The sequence below is a fragment of the Hippichthys cyanospilos genome, chromosome 11 (genome assembly GCF_059441005.1).
Source record: "Hippichthys cyanospilos isolate Australia breed blue-spotted pipefish chromosome 11, RoL_Hcya_1.0, whole genome shotgun sequence".
In the NCBI taxonomy this organism is placed as follows: Eukaryota; Metazoa; Chordata; class Actinopteri; order Syngnathiformes; family Syngnathidae; genus Hippichthys; species Hippichthys cyanospilos.
This window is the reverse complement of record NC_142379.1, coordinates 18,899,175-18,918,542: the sequence shown is the minus strand read 5'-3', so window position 1 is coordinate 18,918,542 and position 19,368 is coordinate 18,899,175. Positions and strand designations below refer to the sequence as shown.

The window sequence follows — 19,368 nt, the reverse complement described above, 5'->3', positions numbered from 1 at the left end:
TATTATATTTGCACTTGCTCTGTGTACCTTTTCAACAGCAGTAAAAATGATTTTTAAAAAAAGTCATATGTAATATGTGTTTAATATGGTAAAACTTTGTGTCTGTGCTTGTGGGTTCTTAAAATATATGAGCGCATGTTCTTAAAATAAGTGAGTAAAATGAGTGTCTAGATTTTACAAGGGTGTTAAATTTAGCATTGTATCTAAGGTGTTGAGTTACTTGTGTGTTTGGTTGTAGGAAACAAAAATGTACAGAGTTTTGACAAGCTACTGCCTAAATGAATCGTTTTCAAAATGTGTGTTCAAATTTTGCTGTCATACACCAGTACCTATATCTTTCATTAGGTAGTTTATCTAATCCTGGTATGTTATTCAAATGTGAGTCATGCTATGTCATCCTCAAATAGTGCTGTATTAAACAACAAACAACGTGCGTGTGTAGGTGCATGTGTGCCTGTCTTTGTGTGTCTGTGTGTGTCCGTGTGCGTGTACTGGGGCCATAAGAGTTCATGTGACTTATAAGGTGCTATCTGGCTTCATCTTCAGCACTTCGAGGAGAACTTTGGTCAGGACACAGTTGAGAGTGCCAAGGTAAGAAAAAAGCTAAAGCCGTTCTACCTTTTTAAAAACAATGAATTCATCATTTAAACTTAATCTTCTTTATTAGTTTGCACATCGAGTGAAGTATGTTCTTTATAGTGTGACTGCTGCTGCTGTGCTGCTGCTAAATGATTCACAACATAAATACTGGTGGTGGGATTAATTTTTGGTGCAACCACTAAATGATTACTACAACAAAACTTGTTGCAGCAACAGAAATGCATATATTAAATTATGGAGTCTATTATGGACAATTGTATCAAGAAAATGGGGGTCTTTTAGAAAGAATGGTAAAATTCAGGTAGAAGTTTTACCGACAACTGACACTTTTTTTTTTTAAATGATTAAGCTTTTCATTTTAAAACTGTTTAAACAGAAAATTCACTGTCTGACGCATCTGCATCTTTGGGTCACTCGCGGTCGACCCGCCTAGCGATTGTTGGTCGCCCATGTGACAACTCACTACGTGAAAAAAAAAAAAAAAACAGCCAAAAAAACATCAATCAAGAAAAAAAGAGCACAGCTTTGTTTCATGAAATACTAATAAGGCTGGGAGGTAAAGATGATCAAGTAGTAAACCGTTGTCACAACATAGTTTCAGGGGAAAAACGTCAAAATAAAAAAATTGATATCCTACATTTTATTTAGAAGCATTGTCTAGCTTTCTCATGATTTTTGGCTGTTTGACGAAAATAACAGTGACTTGTCAGGCAGTGCATTCCCCGCATGTCTTATTGCACTTCTGTGCCAACAAGCTAAAAACAAAACAAAAAACAAAAAAAAGCATAATCTCATCCAATGGGTACTGCCCAGTAAATGTCTTTTTATTCTTCCCTTCCTGAAAGGAGATGTAATAAGAACTGCAAGCCAGAGTAAGGTCAGAGAGTCAGACTGTTTTTCCCTGCAGTTGGACAGATCTGATCTGAGTGACATAGCCCAGATGTGTTTGGTGTTCACTAAACTAAAATATCACAAAACATTGTTCAGTGATATCAGTGCAAAATAAGAGATAACCAGTCATAAGAACACACCAAAATATAATAAATCATTTGGGTGTATTTGTATCACTGGTTATTGGGACATCAACCACGACTCCATACACAGAATCTGGATTGTCATCCAGCCCTGTTTTAGCGCATATTATTAAATAATGTTGAATACTGAATCTTTTGTAGCCATATATAAGGCTGCGTATCAAATACCCTTAATAATTGTAAAACTAACCTACAAAAGTACCAGAACAATTCAGAACAAGTTCTTTATTTTTGTGCTAGAGATAAAACCTCTAAATATCCTCAGATGAAGACGATGGGGTCAGAGATTAATGCAAAACGGAACAGATACCGTAAACTTCAGATTGCAACCAATCTTTGTCTCATGATTTGAAGCTTGTGGCTTGTAGTCCAGTGCGGTGTACCTGAAGTTTGTTTTATTTATTTTTTTTCTACTCACCAGTGAACAATCCACTAGTAAAACAAATGTGTATATCTGTTTAAGGTGTCATTTTATGGAACAACTATGAAATAGAACTGAATAGATGTGAATCAATGGCTATGTTAAAAAACAGTTTTAAAAATGCAGTTTCAAAAACATAAAAACTACATATGATAAGATAACTAAGGTCATGTATAAAAGTTTCTCAACTAATTATCTGAACATAATATATATATATAAATCGCCAGGACGGCCGTCAACATGTGCAGAGTCCCAGGCGGCTTTCATATTGAACATTATGAAAATCTGTCATAGAGCCAACAAATATTTGTACTTTTCTTTGTGAATTTAAAAAATAATATTTATGACTTTCAACAAAATGTGTATTTAGTTTCATTAAGATCTATCAAGTAGTTTCCAAAATATGGGCAATTAGAATGTGGTAAACTTTTTGAAACACCCTGTATATGAATTATGTTCACACAATCAATTAAAAGGAGACGCAATCGAAGTATTGATTTTGAGCTTCAACTGCTATATGACTGTGCAGTATTCTGTTGGTATTATTTTTTTAAATATGTTGGTGCTAAATGTGCAGGCATGTTCAGTTTGTGGAAGTTATAAACAATAATAAAAAAATTAAAAAAAGTTCCATGTCCTGACTTTCTGCTTATATATCTGATGTTACACCCTGCGGCTCATAGCCCGTGTGACTTATCTGTGAGAAAAGTGCACCCCCCCCCCCCCCCCCCCCAATATTTTTTACTGCAGCAGTTTGCATACCAGCGTGCCTCAAAATCTGAAATTTATGGCAATTCTAAATACATCATTACTTGCAAAAACTGCATCAATTCTTTTCTATTCAAACCCCAAAAAGTTCAATTCTAATTTCATTTTTCTTTTGGAATTTTTCTTTTCCAGAAATTCACTTCAGTAACTTGAACTTGCACATTTGTGGTGGGTTCTCCCTTCTCCCATTTAAAAGGTAAATGCTTACTTGTCTGTAGTTGTCAGGATGGATTTGCTTTGCTTTGCTTTTGTCCTTTTCTTCTTGCGTGATCTTCCATCCATCCATCCATCCATCCATCCACACATCTGCGGTGGGAGCAGCTTTAGCAAGGAAGCCCAGACTTCCCTCTTCCCAGCCACTTCACCTAGCCAGGGGTTTCCAGGCCAGCAGAAACATAGTCTCCTACTTTCATCTCCCAGTTTGGTAGTCTCATTTTCAGGTCACTCTAGTATTAGGTCGGGGCTCTGGTTGGGCCAGTCAGGAACAGTGAATCCTTTGTTAATTTAGCAGTGTGTTTAGCGTCACTGTTCTGTCGAAAGGTAAACCTTTGGCCCAATTTGAGGTCCTGAGAACACTGCTAGAGATTTCCTCCAGGATATATCTGTACTTAGCCACATTCATCTTAAATGATCAACAGTTGTCCTGTCCCTGCAGTTGAGAAGCACCACCACACGATGCTGCCAGCACGTTTCACTTTAGGGAAGATACTGGACAGGTGTTGAGCAGTGTGTGCTTTCCCCCACTTAAAATCAACACCAGAAGATTCAATCATGGTCTCATCAGACCAGCGTGAACCTTATTACTTAATCTGAGAGTTTTTTGGCAAACTATGGAGACTTTCATGTGCCTTGTACCGAGGAGAGGCTTCTGTCGGGACACTCGCCATAAAGCCCAGACTGGTGGATGTTTGCAGTGATAATCGACCGTGGAACTTTCTTCCATATCCCTACTATATATGTCTCTGGAGCTCTGCCACTTTCACCAATACTCTTCTCCCACGATTGCTCAGTGTGGCTGGACGGCAGGTCTACTAAGAGTTCTGGTTGTCCCAAACATGTTTCATTTGGAGATTATGGTGATCACTGTGCTCTTAGGAAAATTGAGAGCTACAGACATTGTTTTGTAACCTTGGTCGGATCTGCGCCTTGCCACATTTATGTCTCTGAGCTCCTTGGGCAGTTCATTCAACCTCATGATTCTTATTTGCTCTGACATGCACTGTGAGCTGTAAGGTCTTTTCAAGACAGGTGTGTGCCTTTTCTAATCAAGTCCAATCAGTTTCATTAAACACAGCTGAACTCCAATGAAGGAGGAAAACACTGGCAAGGAGGTTCACAATAAATGGACAGTATGTGAGTTAAATGTAAGCGTTACTCCAAAGCTTTTGAACACTTATGACCATTTGATATTTTACTGTTTAATAAATTAAAAAAAAAAAACCCTCTCCAATTCTGGCAAGATGAGGTGCCGAGTACACATTCAGAAATAAAAGTTTTTATCTGAACACTATATATATATATATATATATATATATATATATATATATATATATACATATATATATATATATATATATATATATATATATATATATATATATATATATATGATATTGTCGCTTGTCAAAATTCTCCGGGTTCATTTGGTGACACTACTTAGGGGATTGGAAAGCTTGTAAAAAAACACAAACCAACAAACAAACAAAATGCACGTGCTATATGCGGATTCATGTAGCAGTGATTTTTTTTTTTTACAAACGGAAGGGTGGAGAATATGAGGGTTTAAATATCCCTGATTATGTATTGACAAGGTCTCAAGGACTCGTTTCACCCCAGGTTGCTGAAATCCTCCAATACATCTGACCTACATGATCACTTGATGTGACTACTCCTCCTCCAACAGCAAATGTGCAATGTCAAATGATCATGCAGCCGTCAAACCACGCACATTTTTCTCACCAAGTAATCCTGGAACCATGGCGATTGTTTTGTACGAATCATGGATTGAGTCTAACGAAACCCGTACACCCATCGGCGCCGAATGCACATCAGAGCTCGGTCCCACTTGCCACTTTTCTCAATCAGCCCACTTTCTCCAGCGTGTGCCGATGCTGGGATCGCACCCATAGGAGAGTGGGGCCAAATGAGAGAAGCAGTAAGCGAGGAATAGCTCTGCTGTGTGCAAGAGGGTGCACGGAGGAGAGATGTTACAGCAGAGAAAGATTATGGCAGAGAGGGGCTACCAATGCGCAGAGTTTTTATTCGCTTCTTCAGCCTGGCTAGCTGGATACTGAAACTTAGCGCAGGCATTTTCAAATCTGAACAGTAGCAGAAGAACCAGAATTGTAGTCCTCGGTCCACTCGAATCCTGATTCTCTGTGCCCAAACCTAGCCTTTGGTAACCCAAAAGGGATAATGGCAGCTGACTTGACTCAAATTCCCAGGCCACATTTGAATTTCAGTCCATTCCTGCTACCATTCATGCATCTTTATTAAATGTATGCTCCCTTGGTGGAGTAACTTTCATATTTCAAATATTTGCTAGTGTGCACATACTCGGTGATGTTTAAATGTGTTTTGTAAATTTTTAGTCATTTCACCGACATAGATAGCAACTGCTTACTGACACTGGCAGACTCGGCTGATTCATGCTTTGGCCGAAAAATGGTGCAGCACCTTGCCTTTTTTTGCTGTATGCCTTTTTTTGGCATAGGGAAGAATATGCTCCAAAGTTAAATAATATATTGCTGTATTGTTTTATGGTATTCTCATGTGAAATCATAGTTTTTTCAGTCTACAAATTTTTATATCATTAAGTCAATTAATTTGAGTTTCGTGATTATGGTTTATACCAGTGATCTTGATCTGTTTGGTCGTTTTCCAAAAGATGGTTCCTTGTCCATTTTTCAGGTGGCTTAAGGACAGGTAGTAAAAACATTCCGTCCTTTCTTTGTTACAGATGTCAATGTAAAGACTATATGGTATGTTGTATTTTGCAGTTGTTATTTTCTTCTTTTGTATCTTTATACACGATGAAAATGTAGCCTAGGTAGCATATGTAATTAAAATACAGAATGACTTTCTTTATACACGACGAAAATGTAGCCTAGGTAGCATGTGTAATTGAATGTTTTTAAAGGTATATTGTCCAATAGTTCATTTACAATACCTAATTGTTTTGAAAATCAATTAAAGTGGGGCACAGTGGCTATTCAGACAAATTTGGATCCTGTGTGACAGCAGGTGAGAATCACTGATGTCCAGTCTATGCAGTTTTTGTTGGATTATCTTGTCTCTTTCTTAGATTGATGTTGTTCAGGCGTTTTTCATTGTTGCGTCATGTGCATAGTATGACTCAGAGTCTCACAAGACCATGGGCACATTTGTCTCTTTCCTTGCCCTCGCTTGATCTTCACAGCACATTAAACAGCATGGCAATAAATGTCTAATTCACCCAAATAGGCACATACCCACACAAGCAGCTTGACATTCACCTTGTTTTCGGTCTTCAGTAGTACATTGGAGAGAAGCTTAATGGCTTGAGTGACATGATAAATGCCTTTGAAATGACTTGCTCAAACCTGTCTGTAGATTTTGCAACTATGTATAGACTAAAGTTTGGGGACATTATAATACATGCAACCATTACAGAAGCAGAAAATGAAATTAACAAATACAGTTACTGTGGTATAGTTGTTCACATAGTTAATTTTACTGTGGTTGGCATGAACTCAAAACTGGCCTAGAGTGTGTCTGAGGAAAAACATCTAAGATGATTTCAAAAAATATTGCAAGATCAGAGGTCAACATTTTTATATTCAGTCAAAAGAGCAATTGAGACTGCAACTTCTTATACATTAGTTAATCTCAAAGAGTTTTTATCCTGACTTTTTTGTGCTCAAAATTTCTGGCCAATAGCTGCTGGCCTTATAAGGTAATTAATTTTCAATTTTCTCATCTCTGAACTTTAGAAATATTCCACAAATGCCTTTTTTTCAAGGCTGCTGATTGTTCTGAGGGGAAATTTGTGAACATGTGCCAATGTCAGTTGTGTGAATGTGGAGGGTTTTTTTTCTAGGTGTGTGTCCTGCCATTAGGTGTCATTAGAGATAAAATTATATCTGACCTTTGGGACTTTGCCTTCACGGTGTGGTTAATTGGTTCTATAGCTGTTGACCTTTGTAATCACTCAGCTTGAATGCCTTTGGTTCTGTGTTTTAGATGGGGAAACGACGGTTCTCGGGTTTGGAGGTGACCTTAATGGTCATGTTCACATTGATGTTGGTAACAGCCATTGCTCTAATAGTTCTTTTTGTTACTGGCCAACCTGGGACCATTAAGGATGGTAAGTGAATCTACTCATACATTGAAACACAACTACCATGAGTTTACTTTCATGGGCCACAATAATAGGTACACCTTAGCAATTATGTTCTAGGAAGAACCAATATAAAATGTGTTATAAAGTGCCTTAGAACAGTGGTCCCCAACTTTTTTCTCACCACAGACTGGTCAACGCTTGAGATTTTGTTTTTGGACTGGGTTGTGTGTTTGTGCATGTGGATGTGTAGGAGGGCCTTGAATGGTAAATATAAAGTGCATATACAATATGAGCACATCATTAACAACAAACTAATGGGAGCTCTCAGTCTTGAAGGCTTCGTCTCAAAATGTACAGAAATGTACACAAATTGCCTTAATTAAATCAAACATATAACTGAGTTACACTTATTCTTTTCAATACAAAAAGTTTAGATGCAAATGCTTATCAGTGCAAAACATTTGTACATGCTAATATATACCAAAGGGAAATACATGGCAAAAATGAAAATTTTAACGAGCTAAACAAATACAAGTCAGTATTGTATAACTTGATGAAGATAAGAACAAACATTAGCTAGCATATTGTCCACTGTCACAAATTGTTGGCTAATTTGGGGCATAGTATCATAAATGACAGCATTCTTACAATGAAAGTATAACTTACAGACACTCGTGGGCCAGATTTCACAGAGAGACAGAACAACGTGTGCGTCAGCGTGTCCTTCCTCACAACAAAATCTAATATTAACTGCGGCCAGAGGCGGCACAAAAAAAGCAAAGATCAAGCCAAACACAGCACAAATGAATGAACGGTTAAAGGATAAACAAAATCAGTTCCAAAACATCATTATTTTGGGTACGGCCGATATGGCCCAGGTGATCCACGGACCGGTAACAGGCACATACCATCGGTTGGGGACCTGTGTCTGAGAATACTGAATATGTAAATACTACTAAATCAAATACTGAGGTACAGTATAATATGATATAAACACATAAAAGCCTTTCATCAATTTGTGAACTTTGCTAGGTCTGGTTTTATAGTTGACTATTTCCTGTAGTGTGTAAAACAGAATATGTGATGATCATACTTATTATTAGTATTTAAAACTGCTATTGTCACACGGAAATATCATATCTCTTGGCAGAGACCACGGAGGAATTTGTTCCACAGTGTCCAAACATTTCTCATGCGGAAAGGGTGGATTGTTTCCCTGATGCTGGAGCCTCCAAGGTATGTGTGACAATAAATATGTGAGGGTTTATGTTTTCAGAGACTTTGGACTCCTCAACATACTTTACTGCCTTCATGGTTCTCTTTGATATTACAACTGTTTTTGCAGATGATTAAGATTACTTTCCCTGGTAATGATTACTCAAATACAAACATGAATTCTTATACTCATCAAACCACCACCATAAGTATGGTGCTGCTCAAAAGGGGTAATTAGATATATAGATTTGTTGCTTCCATTTATAAAAAAGTTCAGTGTCACATATGCCTATTAAAAATATTATCATTGAAATTAGCTATTTGTTTTGCTTCTCCCCTTGTTAAAGGCTATCAGTGTGTTAAATTTAGTTCGATATTAATCTTATTTGGGTTGTCACAATAATACCAAGGCCAAAACGTTGTCTTTGTATTTTCTAATCTTAAGAAAATAACTAAATAAATCACCTATGTTGATGTTTCTTTTACAGAAAGGATGCCAGCAGCGAGGCTGTTGCTGGAGCCCTCTAAATGAACGAAATGTACCTTGGTGCTTCTTCTCCACCAACCACGGATACACTGTTGAATCAGTGGAGCAACCGGATCCTTATGGTAAAATTGTAAAGTCTCAGAACATGAGAGAAACTGATTAGAAGTGGTGTAAATAAAGATTTCATTTTATATATATATATATAAATATACTGTATATATATATATATATATATATATATATATATATATATATATATATATATATATAAATATACTGTATATATATATATATATATATATATATATATATATATATATATATATATATATATATATATATATATATATATATATAATATACTGTATATATATATATATATATATATATATATATACACACACACACACTGTATATGTCATCAGTGGCGGTCCGTGACTTTCAAACATACACCTTCTGTGATGTCAGACTCTTGAAAGCTCACACGTAGATATTACTGGGCTACAGAGGCTATTTTCCAGAGCTTTTTAACATCAATAAATCCGAATCAGCCATGAAAACTTGTCATTATACATGGCGCTGTCTAAACTTAAAAAAAATGATAATGATTTAAAATACATATCCATGAAATCTAATGAAGTCCAAATTACAAATTGCAGTTTAATTTAAGAACATTGTTTTATTTATTTACTATTAATTGAATACAAACAAAATAAAATAACACAAACATATAACAATCACACACACAGACAAAAAAAGGAATGCTCTCACCAAAACAAATGGCAGTCCAATCGATAAGTCTTTTCAATATCTCCCGATTTTCTTGACCTCTTCATGCTCTATTTCTCTTAGCACTGAGATGCACAGTGAGTCCACTCGGGTGTTCCCAAAAGTTTTTAAAAGCACTGAATTGTGTTTGTCCAATCGTGCTTTTTTACCTCGTTGCTGCCTTGATTAAACAATTAAAGTTTGCAAATCCAGTGTATCCAAACATCAAATCTTTCACCAATTATTTCCAAACAAAAGGCATTCCCACTAGAACTATTTGCCAGGGTTAGCTCACGCCCCTGGTAGCCCAGTCAGGGACAGGTTAGCTAATAGCTACGCTACGCCTCTAACTCAGCCAAAAGCCAACACCGTGTAGCTTGCTTGTTGAGCGTTGCACCGCCTCCCTGCAGTGAGCATCCACTCACGTCACTTCGCAATGTTTGACGCGAATGCCCTTGCGCCTCCAGGAGCAGGGAGACTACATGCAGCCTGACAGCACAAGTTAGCTGAATTCTAATTGGCTAAAAACCCCAACTTAAAACTACAACACTAGAAAGGGGCGTAACCTAATAAATACAATTTGACATGAAAACAACAGAATATGGAGAAAAATTGTATAAATTAAAAAAATATATTATAATATTATAATATATATATATATATATATATATATATATATATATATATATATATATATATATATATATATTTTTTTTTTTTTTTTTTTACAGTGGGCCCCGGGTTTACGAACTCCCTCTTTTACGAACATTTCATCTTATGAACGTGGACCGCGGCGATTTTTGTCCCCCTCCGCACAAACCTTTCGTCTTACGAACAATGTAACATGCCGGTCAATGTGTCCGCACTATTTTTTTCGCTTAGCTGCATCAACGAAATTAACTATTCTCGCATGTCACGGTGATGCAGATACTGTATGCTATTGCTCTTACAATGTCACAGTCACTGTCTCAGTCACGGTGTCAGTCACGAAGATGCCGATATGCTATTGGTCGATTAAGCTCACAGTTTGGGTCTCAGTCACGGAGATGTGGATATGCTATTGGCCGGCGTCACGTCAATCACAGAAATACCGATATGCTATTGGCCGAACGCCTTCTTCTAGCTTGATGGCACAGCTGGTCGGCGTGTTGTCAAGACTTTGCAAAATTTATCTGTTAGACATGGCTTCTAAAATTGCTAGAGGCGGTAAAGGAAGAAGTACTGTAAGAGGATGATGTCAATAGAAACCAAGCAGGAGATAATAAAAAAATACAAAGGAGGCGCACGCATGGTAAACCTTGCTAGTGAGTTTGGCTGTAACCGCTCGGCAATCTTCAAAGGGCAAGACTTTCCTTGCCAGGGGACAGACCTCGGTCAACAACAAAATGGAGAGGCTTCTTCTATTATGGATTAAAGAGAAGGAAATCGCAGGTGATATGTTCTCGTTTGAAAAAAAGTTCTCATTTAAGAAAAGAAGAAAAAAAAAATCTGCGGGTTCGTCTCTGCTCCCCTCCGCCTTCACCCCAAAGGTAAATGTCATTTTTCCTTTGTATATTTATGTTATTTAATTTAATTGTACAGTAGATTATGTTACTAATTTTTAATATGTTTATAAAGTTGGGATGTTTTTACCTCAGGTTTTTGCACGCGTTGCACGCATTCACTAATTAACATAGGTTTGGATTGCGTCATACGAGCAATTCGGAGCTGCTGAATGGATTAAGTTCGTAACACGGGGGCCCACTGTGTATATATATATATATATATATATATATATATATATATATATATATATATAGTAATGAATTTAAAATGAAATTGACTTTCATTGTAGTTATTCTAATTATTATAGATTTTTAAAGTTAATATAATGATGTCAGGTTATGATGTCTGGCCCTGACGGCTCTCCACTGTGTGCATGTGTTTTGATTAATTGATTGATTGATTGATAACAAATCAAAGACAACTTGTTGCAGCTTTGGGTTGGAACTTTTAAGGTTATTGATGTCGTAGGGAACAAAATGTTAAAATGTAAATAATAAGTACATAAGTACATTTCATCTTTTATTCACTGACCTTATTTTCATTTCTATTCAGCATAGTTCAGAGATTACTGGCGGCATGCAACTACTATCTGTCAGTTTTACGCTCATCTTGTTTTTTCTTCTGTCACTTACTTTGCCTCAGGCATGTCTGTCAGTGAAACATGATGTGCAGTGTTGAATTTGCAAAATGCTGATTTTTCTATTTCCTGCATCAATTCATTTGATTTAGGGTCAGCTTTGTTACTGTTTTTTGAGCCAGAACAAACAGCTTTCAGCTATTTTGTTTGAAATGCTAAATAATGTAAACTACTACTTAAACCTAGGGGCAAAAAAAAAAAAAAAAAAAAGATAAAATACTGTATTTGAGGGTTAGTTTGACAAAGGGTCAGTGCGGCGGCATACTAATTAGCCCGTCCACCTCAACAGAGCAAATTTTCTAAATCTGTATTGTTGTTGTCTTTATTTCTGCTTATGAACTTTTTTTCAATCGATGTGGGTAGGTGGGATTTGTTCAAGGTGTAAGTTTATGGAACAACTATGAAATAGAACTGAAACTATGTGAATCAATGGCTTGTGCTCAAAAAGAGTTTTAAAACATATTATTACAAATATTATTTTAAAAAAAATCTAAATTGAATAAGACGTGTTTCTGACGTTAATTTGATATACAGTATACAGTATATATGAATGTATTTGTAAATTTATGAATATATTTTTTATAAAAAATATTAATTATAAAAATTAATTTTGAGCAACCTGTGCAATGGTCTCTAAAATAAATATCAATTAAACAATGGGCAACAAAAAAATGGAAGTATTGATTTTGAGTTTGACATTATAGTCCAGGAAATACGGTATGTTGTGTATCATTGTGGTTTTCTAATGCAAGTGTCAACATCTTATCAGTAGTACTTATTGCTAATTCCATCCAATTCCATTTATTTTTTGACAGTGGACTCTTATTAAAAGATTAAATAATAAAAGCAATTGCAGGGATTGCAGGATGGTATGATAAATAATACAGCACGAGTTACTGTATATAACAGCCATTTTTTTTCTACTCCATATATTTTTTGTCTTTACTACTGTACGTATTCCATCGCTTTGCTTTCTTCCTTTAACATAACCTGTCAGACGTGCAGCCCCTGTATTATGACCTGTACCTTGCTTTTATTGTGTTTTTATGGCAGTAATGAAGGCACATCTGAAGAGAATGACCTCTCCTTCCTTGTTTGGCGCTGATATACAGGAACTGTCATTTCATGCTGAAATGCAATCAAGTAATCGACTTCGTTTTAAGGTACACATTTACACATTTTCACACCCATACTTCAAAACTGACGGATAAAAGTGTCAGACAATTATTATGCTTAAGCACAGATTTACTTTCCAATTGGTTGTTGTGTTCTTAGATATATGATGCCCGCATGCAGAGGTTTGAGGTACCCCATGAACATGTGAACAGCCTCAGCAATCACCCGACCAGTCCCATTAGCAACACACTGGAGATCACACACAAACCTTTTGGCCTGGTTTTGCGCAGGAAGGAGAACAAAAAAGTCCTGTGAGTTGTCACTGCTGATAGAATATTTTCTCTTTATACTTTCTGTGGTGGATGGCACAGTGGTAGAGTGGTTAGCGTATCCACCTCACAGTGCAGATGTTGCACATTCCCGTCATTTGAGGTGTTTGCATGTTCTCCCTGTGCCTATGTTGGTTTGATCCAGGTGCAGTGGGCACCCAGTTTATGGGATTATTCCATTCCGCTGTTGGGATTGTAACCCGAATTAGCAGTATGGCGGGCAATCCAAACCAATGTTAACTAGTTAAAGCGTGTAAAAAACCCAGGTAAAAACATCAACATTTTATATACATATTCAAAATTGGTATCATAGTGCTACTTATATATAATACACATGCATAAAATTTAATAACATCTTAAATAAAAAAGATATAAAATATTTATTTACCTTTGAGTGACGCCTTTTATGGCCATATTCCCTACTAAGGGTATCTTAGGCTAGGCTAGCTTAGCTTTCTTCATATTTCTTGATTATCTCCAGCTTCGTTTCCATTTAAATCATCTCTTTAACATCACTAGCAATCTTGGGACTCATGGATAACCCATTCAAATGTCAATTAAGAACTAAAATGCATAATAAATACAAAATTTAAAGCACTCTAACACGAGAGCAACCCTTTAGGCAGTCATTTTTGTGATCCTGTGCGCCGACTAATTGCAGACCAGCATCTTCGTGACCCCATGACGCTGACCAATAGTAGACCAGTATCTTAGGGAGTTGAGATGCCAACCAATAGCAGACCAGCATTGTCGTGACGCGTTGCAGCGGAGGCAGTTTGAAGCCAACAGAAAATAAAAGCAATTATCTAAAAACGCCTCAAGAGGGAGGCAAAACAAAAAACACAGCCAACCCTACAGGTCATGACAGTTGTTGATGTTAATCGTAAAGCTGGATAAATGCCTTCAAGAGGGGATGAAACAACTCATCATTCCACATATTAACAAGACAAAAAAACGTAAACCAGGGATGCCATAACCCGGGGGTCCATGTACTCAGGTTTTTTCCCACATTAAAAAAGCATGCATTTTTTGGAATATTGAACATTCTAAATTGTCCCTAGATATGTGTGAGAATTTATGGTTATTTGTGAATTTCTCTTATTCCTCTAATTTTTCATTTGTTTGTCTAATTAAACAAAGGTTTGACACGACGATGGGACCTTTGGTGTTTGCAGACCAGTTCCTACAGCTCTCTGCCAAACTTCCATCCAAAAACATTTATGGCCTAGGAGAGCATGTACACAGACAGTTTCTCCATGACACAAACTGGAAGACCTGGCCCATTTTTACAAGAGATGCTTTCCCTAATGGGGTAAGAAATCTCTTGAGTGAATGTGCAAAAGCAAAACTTTTTTTCAGGGGATACTATAGTCATTCGAAGATAATAGTGATGTTATCTTACCCTAAGAGTGACAGCCTAAATTACACCATCATAAATTAACTTTGATGTGAAATGTCAATGGTAGTAATTAAATAAGATAAGGGGGCTCAGTGGTAGTCATCATCTCCCAATTGAGAAATTATTGGTTAAATTCCTTGACCATTGTTACCATGTCAAAGTGTTGTTGAGCAAGACACTAAATCCCCCAGTTGCTCATGATCTTGCTCTTGCGTCATCAGTTGGTAAATGAGTTGTCAGTATGAAACACCATGAGTATCCAAGGTGGTCCATTTTACCATTTATTTCAACAATGTTGTGAACCTGTTGTGAAAGTAATGTAAATAAAGTAATACTGTTTTCCCGTGTAAAGCTAATGAATTTATTTGTTTCCCTAGGGAACACACAACCTCTATGGACATTATCCCTTTTTCCTTTGTCTGGAGGACAACAGTGGAAAGTCATTTGGGGTCTTCCTCATGAACAGCAATGCAATGGGTGAAAAACAGAACTACATATATATATATATATATATATATATATATATATATATATATATATATATATATATATATATATATATATATATATATATATATATATATATATATATATATATATATATATATATATAAAATAAACCAAACACTTGCAATTTCTGAGGCCAACTTGTTGCTGTGTGGTGTCGATTTTCAGACGTGACTTTGCAACCTGCACCTGCAGTGACATACAGAACAATTGGAGGAATCCTTGACTTCTATATTTTTGTGGGAGATACACCAGAGCAAGTGGTGCAAGAATTTCTAGAAGTGAGAATACAGTAAAAATTTGTGGCTCCAATTAGCAATTTTAATTTGAAATAATGACTTCAATCAGTGCCGACTTGCACACTTGCTTCTAATGGGAAATAGATTCCAAAGCATTCTAAATAGGAAACACCTTTATGAGCTGTCAATTATACTGTTACGGACACAATTTTACACCGACATAACCAATTGTGTTTTCAGCTTATCGGCCGACCTGTCATTCCGCCCTACTGGTCACTGGGATTCCAGCTTTCTAGGTGGAACTATGGTAGCTTAAGTGAGGTGAAGAAAACAGTGGAAAGGAATCGTGCTGTGGACCTTCCATATGTAAGATTTGTCTGCTCCAATGTCACTCTTTTTAGACTATGCTGTATAATATATATGTTTAGGGATCAAATGTCTGCTGCAGCATATTCACTCTGTGATTGCAGCGACTTTTTTAGGTATTCTCACAGATAGAAATCAGGTCCAGACAGTAAAAACCCTGTCACAGTATTGCTTTAGTTACAAGTGCTTTTGCTTTACTGCCAGGTTAACACGCTCATTTAACTGCAGTTTGATGAGAAGCACCTGTGGCTAAAGCCAAACATTGGCAGGTATTTTATTTTCTGGAGATGGATTCTCCATTTCTGGGTATTGTGACTTTTTAATCACATTCCAACTGAAAACTCTAAATTCTCCAAAAATGTGAACGTGAATGGTTGTTTCAGCACAATTAATTTACCCTTCACTTGGCCGGCGACTCATTCATTGTGCACTCTGCTGTTTGCCTGAAGCCAGCCTGGATATACTCTATCTCAAGTTGACGTATTATTGTCAATATTGACATGGTAGACCCAAATCTCTTGTCTGCTTCAGTGACCACAAATGGCAATACTTAAAACTGCTGTTAGGCACTGTCTATAAGGCAGACCCCAAATTCCTGTCAGCTTAAGTAACCACAAATGGCAACACCTCAAACATGTTTTGAGGCACTGTTGACAAGGTTTGCGGCGCATGCAGAGACTGTACTCTAACTGTAACAAGAATACTAACAAATAATGTACTGTATAAAGGCACCGTGTGTTGCTAGGTATTTTTATGAGACCAAATGTGGAAAGCTTTTAGTGCACACCATTACCTCACCTTATACAGTTTATACTTGACTGTAAGACTGTAAGTTTGACATGTAACACTATCTGGGGGAAGGCGTGATACGGATGCAGAGGCAGCCGTTGGAAAGGCAGTCTGAGCGATAGCAATGGCCTTTAGCTTGGACGGGGTTATTCACCTTTCTGCCAAATAACAAGTTCAAGAGTGAGGGCACAATTTCTCAAGTGTAAGTGAATGTTACCACTGATCAAAGCTCGATCGAACCAATTCTTCTCAGTATAAAATTCATCCTGATCAAGATCCAGTCTTTCTCCGCTTTTGTAATGCTTGATATATACTTGTCAGCTGTTTTATCAAAAACGTAATGTCACATCTTATTTTCATATGGACCAAGTAGCTCTAAACACCAATGTGATGTTTGGAACCAACTTTTAAAGTAATTGAGAATGTAAACTCATAATCTTAACCTTCACACTTCATATATTCATAAAATTGCATCACAACATGTGTTGTATCTCACAGTATCAGTAAAGCCACGCCCGTCTTATCGGACTACTAAGTACAATGAAACACAATATTGACTGCAGGATTTAGATTCTTCCTCTTCTGTCAAGGCGAGCAATTTACAGTATAATAATTTAGAGATTAACTGCTGATTAAAGGTGAATGGAATTGAAAGTAGTCAATCATTTCTTGTGATCAAAAGGAAATAAGTGTTTTGGAGAAATCAAGATTTGATGTGTTAAGATTTTGATTGACTAGCAACCAGTTAGGGTGTGAGCCATATCGGTAAAAGCAGTTGGATTACGTTTCAAAGGGAGTTTTATAGACATAAATGACTGCACGCTTTGGCAGGCTGATTTAAATGTGCTGTTTTCAGCCAGCGAATCACTCTTGTGATTATGACATCACATTGTTTCGTACTCTGAAATGGGGAGATATTTGTCTCAAAGTGATTTTTTCAGTAGAGGAAAGACATGTGCTGCTAAGCACAGTTCAAATCTAAGTTTAAAAAGTAAATAAATGTGTATATATATATATATATATATATATATATATATATATATATATATATATATATATATATATATATATATATATATATATATATATATATATATATATATATTTAATTTGTTTTGTTTTCCCCCCCTGAATACTGGACCTTCAATTCAATTTTTTTGTACGTTATCTAAATAGCCCAAAACTCAATCATTGCATCCAAAATGTAAATACTTACCAGGGACTGTATGCCAACTTCCTTGGTGCTCATTTGGTGCCCGTATTGACAGCAGGCCGTGTTGTAGTCCAAAATAAATATTTTCATAATCAGTTCTTATGTTGCAATGCTCCGTGAAGGCCCAGGTCTATGAATATAAAGCATGATCATTTAGCAACAATCACAACAACATCCAATGTCACCGTTCAAAGAATAGCATGCGTTCTCAAAATGGTTTTCAAGTTGTTGTCCTGTTCAAGTTTTCTCAGAGTTATTTATTGTTTTCAGATTAGAAGAAAAATAACACCATCCATGCTTTACTTTCAACATTAATGATTGAGTATGTAATTTGTGGAAATGTATATAAGTGACACCTAAGATTGTGTTGTTTGTTATCTCACAGGAAGATTGTGTCTACTTTTGTGTTTTTCTTGAACCTCGTGCAGGACATCCAGTATACTGACATTGACTACATGGAGGAAAAGAAAGACTTCACCTATGATAAAATCAAGTTCAGTGAGCTGCCTCAATTTGCTGACTACCTTCATGAAAAGGGACAGAAATACATTCTCATCTTGGTAAGAAACACCTTTGTATAAATGAGACATATTGTCTGTTTGCTCAAAAAGAAATAGCTTGGAGTACATTTGAATATACGTAAAATAGCCCTTTCATTTGTTTGTTTTAATCAATTGATTTAAGCAACAAAGGCTAAATGAGCTTTAGAATAATTATTTTAGTTACATAGACAAAAAGTACATACCATCAAAGAAACTATCAAATCATTTTATCTATTAATTTATAATTTTATCAATTATAGTAAGAAACAAATATTTTCGATGTATTGCGATATGAAGTATTGGTTTTAAAACTCCTTGTTTATGTATTTATTTTTAAATCAATTCACTTATGCGTGGCTTTCATATCATGATTTTTTTTTCATGTTACAAATCGTGTTTTACCTGTGAATCATTCCAAGCACTTCAAAAACACCACATTACACATCACATCAAATGTTTCAGTACATTATCTTTTGAGTGAGCTCATATTTCAAAGCAAGTGGCGGCAGAGGAGGAGGTCAAAGAGCAAAAAAGAAAACATTACAATACAAACATAGTGTTTTTAAAAAAAAAAAAAAAAAAAACTATTAAAATAATTTCTGCCATTGTAGTCATATCGCGGGCTTCCAAAGTGTGTAAGTCACCCATTGTGAGCTCCTTCTATGTGTTCCCAAGAAAGGCAATAATATCCGTGGAGCTATATCAATGAGCAGTAGAATCTCATGTTGCGTTAAATTCATATAGGAATTTTGGGAATTTAAGTTTTGTCTTGTTTTATTTAATTTCACTTTCTTTTAAATGCAAAGTAATTTTCATCATATGTAGAAAACCTGTACAAAAGCGACAGCATCTCGAGGTTTCACGGTATTTGATAACTTAACAGTAGATTTCTCCTTGGTTTTTGTCGTATTTTTTTTCACCAATGCGAGTGACGTCACAGATCGGTTTCCTTTATATTTTAAGAGCACTGTGTGGCTAAATGTTACCTGTATTTATGTCACATTGGTGCCATCTGAAAGAATATTCTCTACTGCTGGGGACATATTAACAAAGTCAAGGACATGCTTGAAAT

At 36.2% G+C, this 19,368-nt stretch overlaps 1 protein-coding gene across 1 annotated transcript in view; it reads left to right on the top strand.

Moving 5' to 3' along the window:
* Positions 1-7,044: 7,044 nt before the first annotated feature.
* si (sucrase-isomaltase) overlaps positions 7,045-19,368 on the top strand; it is a 76,111-nt gene continuing 63,787 nt past the window's right edge. The window contains exons 1-10 of the mRNA XM_088427104.1: positions 7,045-7,168; positions 8,295-8,380; positions 8,848-8,968; positions 12,850-12,959; positions 13,072-13,223; positions 14,382-14,553; positions 15,018-15,117; positions 15,316-15,428; positions 15,627-15,752; positions 18,183-18,314. Of these exons, the coding sequence (XP_088283230.1) occupies positions 7,045-7,168; positions 8,295-8,380; positions 8,848-8,968; positions 12,850-12,959; positions 13,072-13,223; positions 14,382-14,553; positions 15,018-15,117; positions 15,316-15,428; positions 15,627-15,752; positions 18,183-18,314 (1,236 nt within the window). The remainder of the gene's footprint in view (positions 7,169-8,294; positions 8,381-8,847; positions 8,969-12,849; positions 12,960-13,071; positions 13,224-14,381; positions 14,554-15,017; positions 15,118-15,315; positions 15,429-15,626; positions 15,753-18,182; positions 18,315-19,368) is intronic.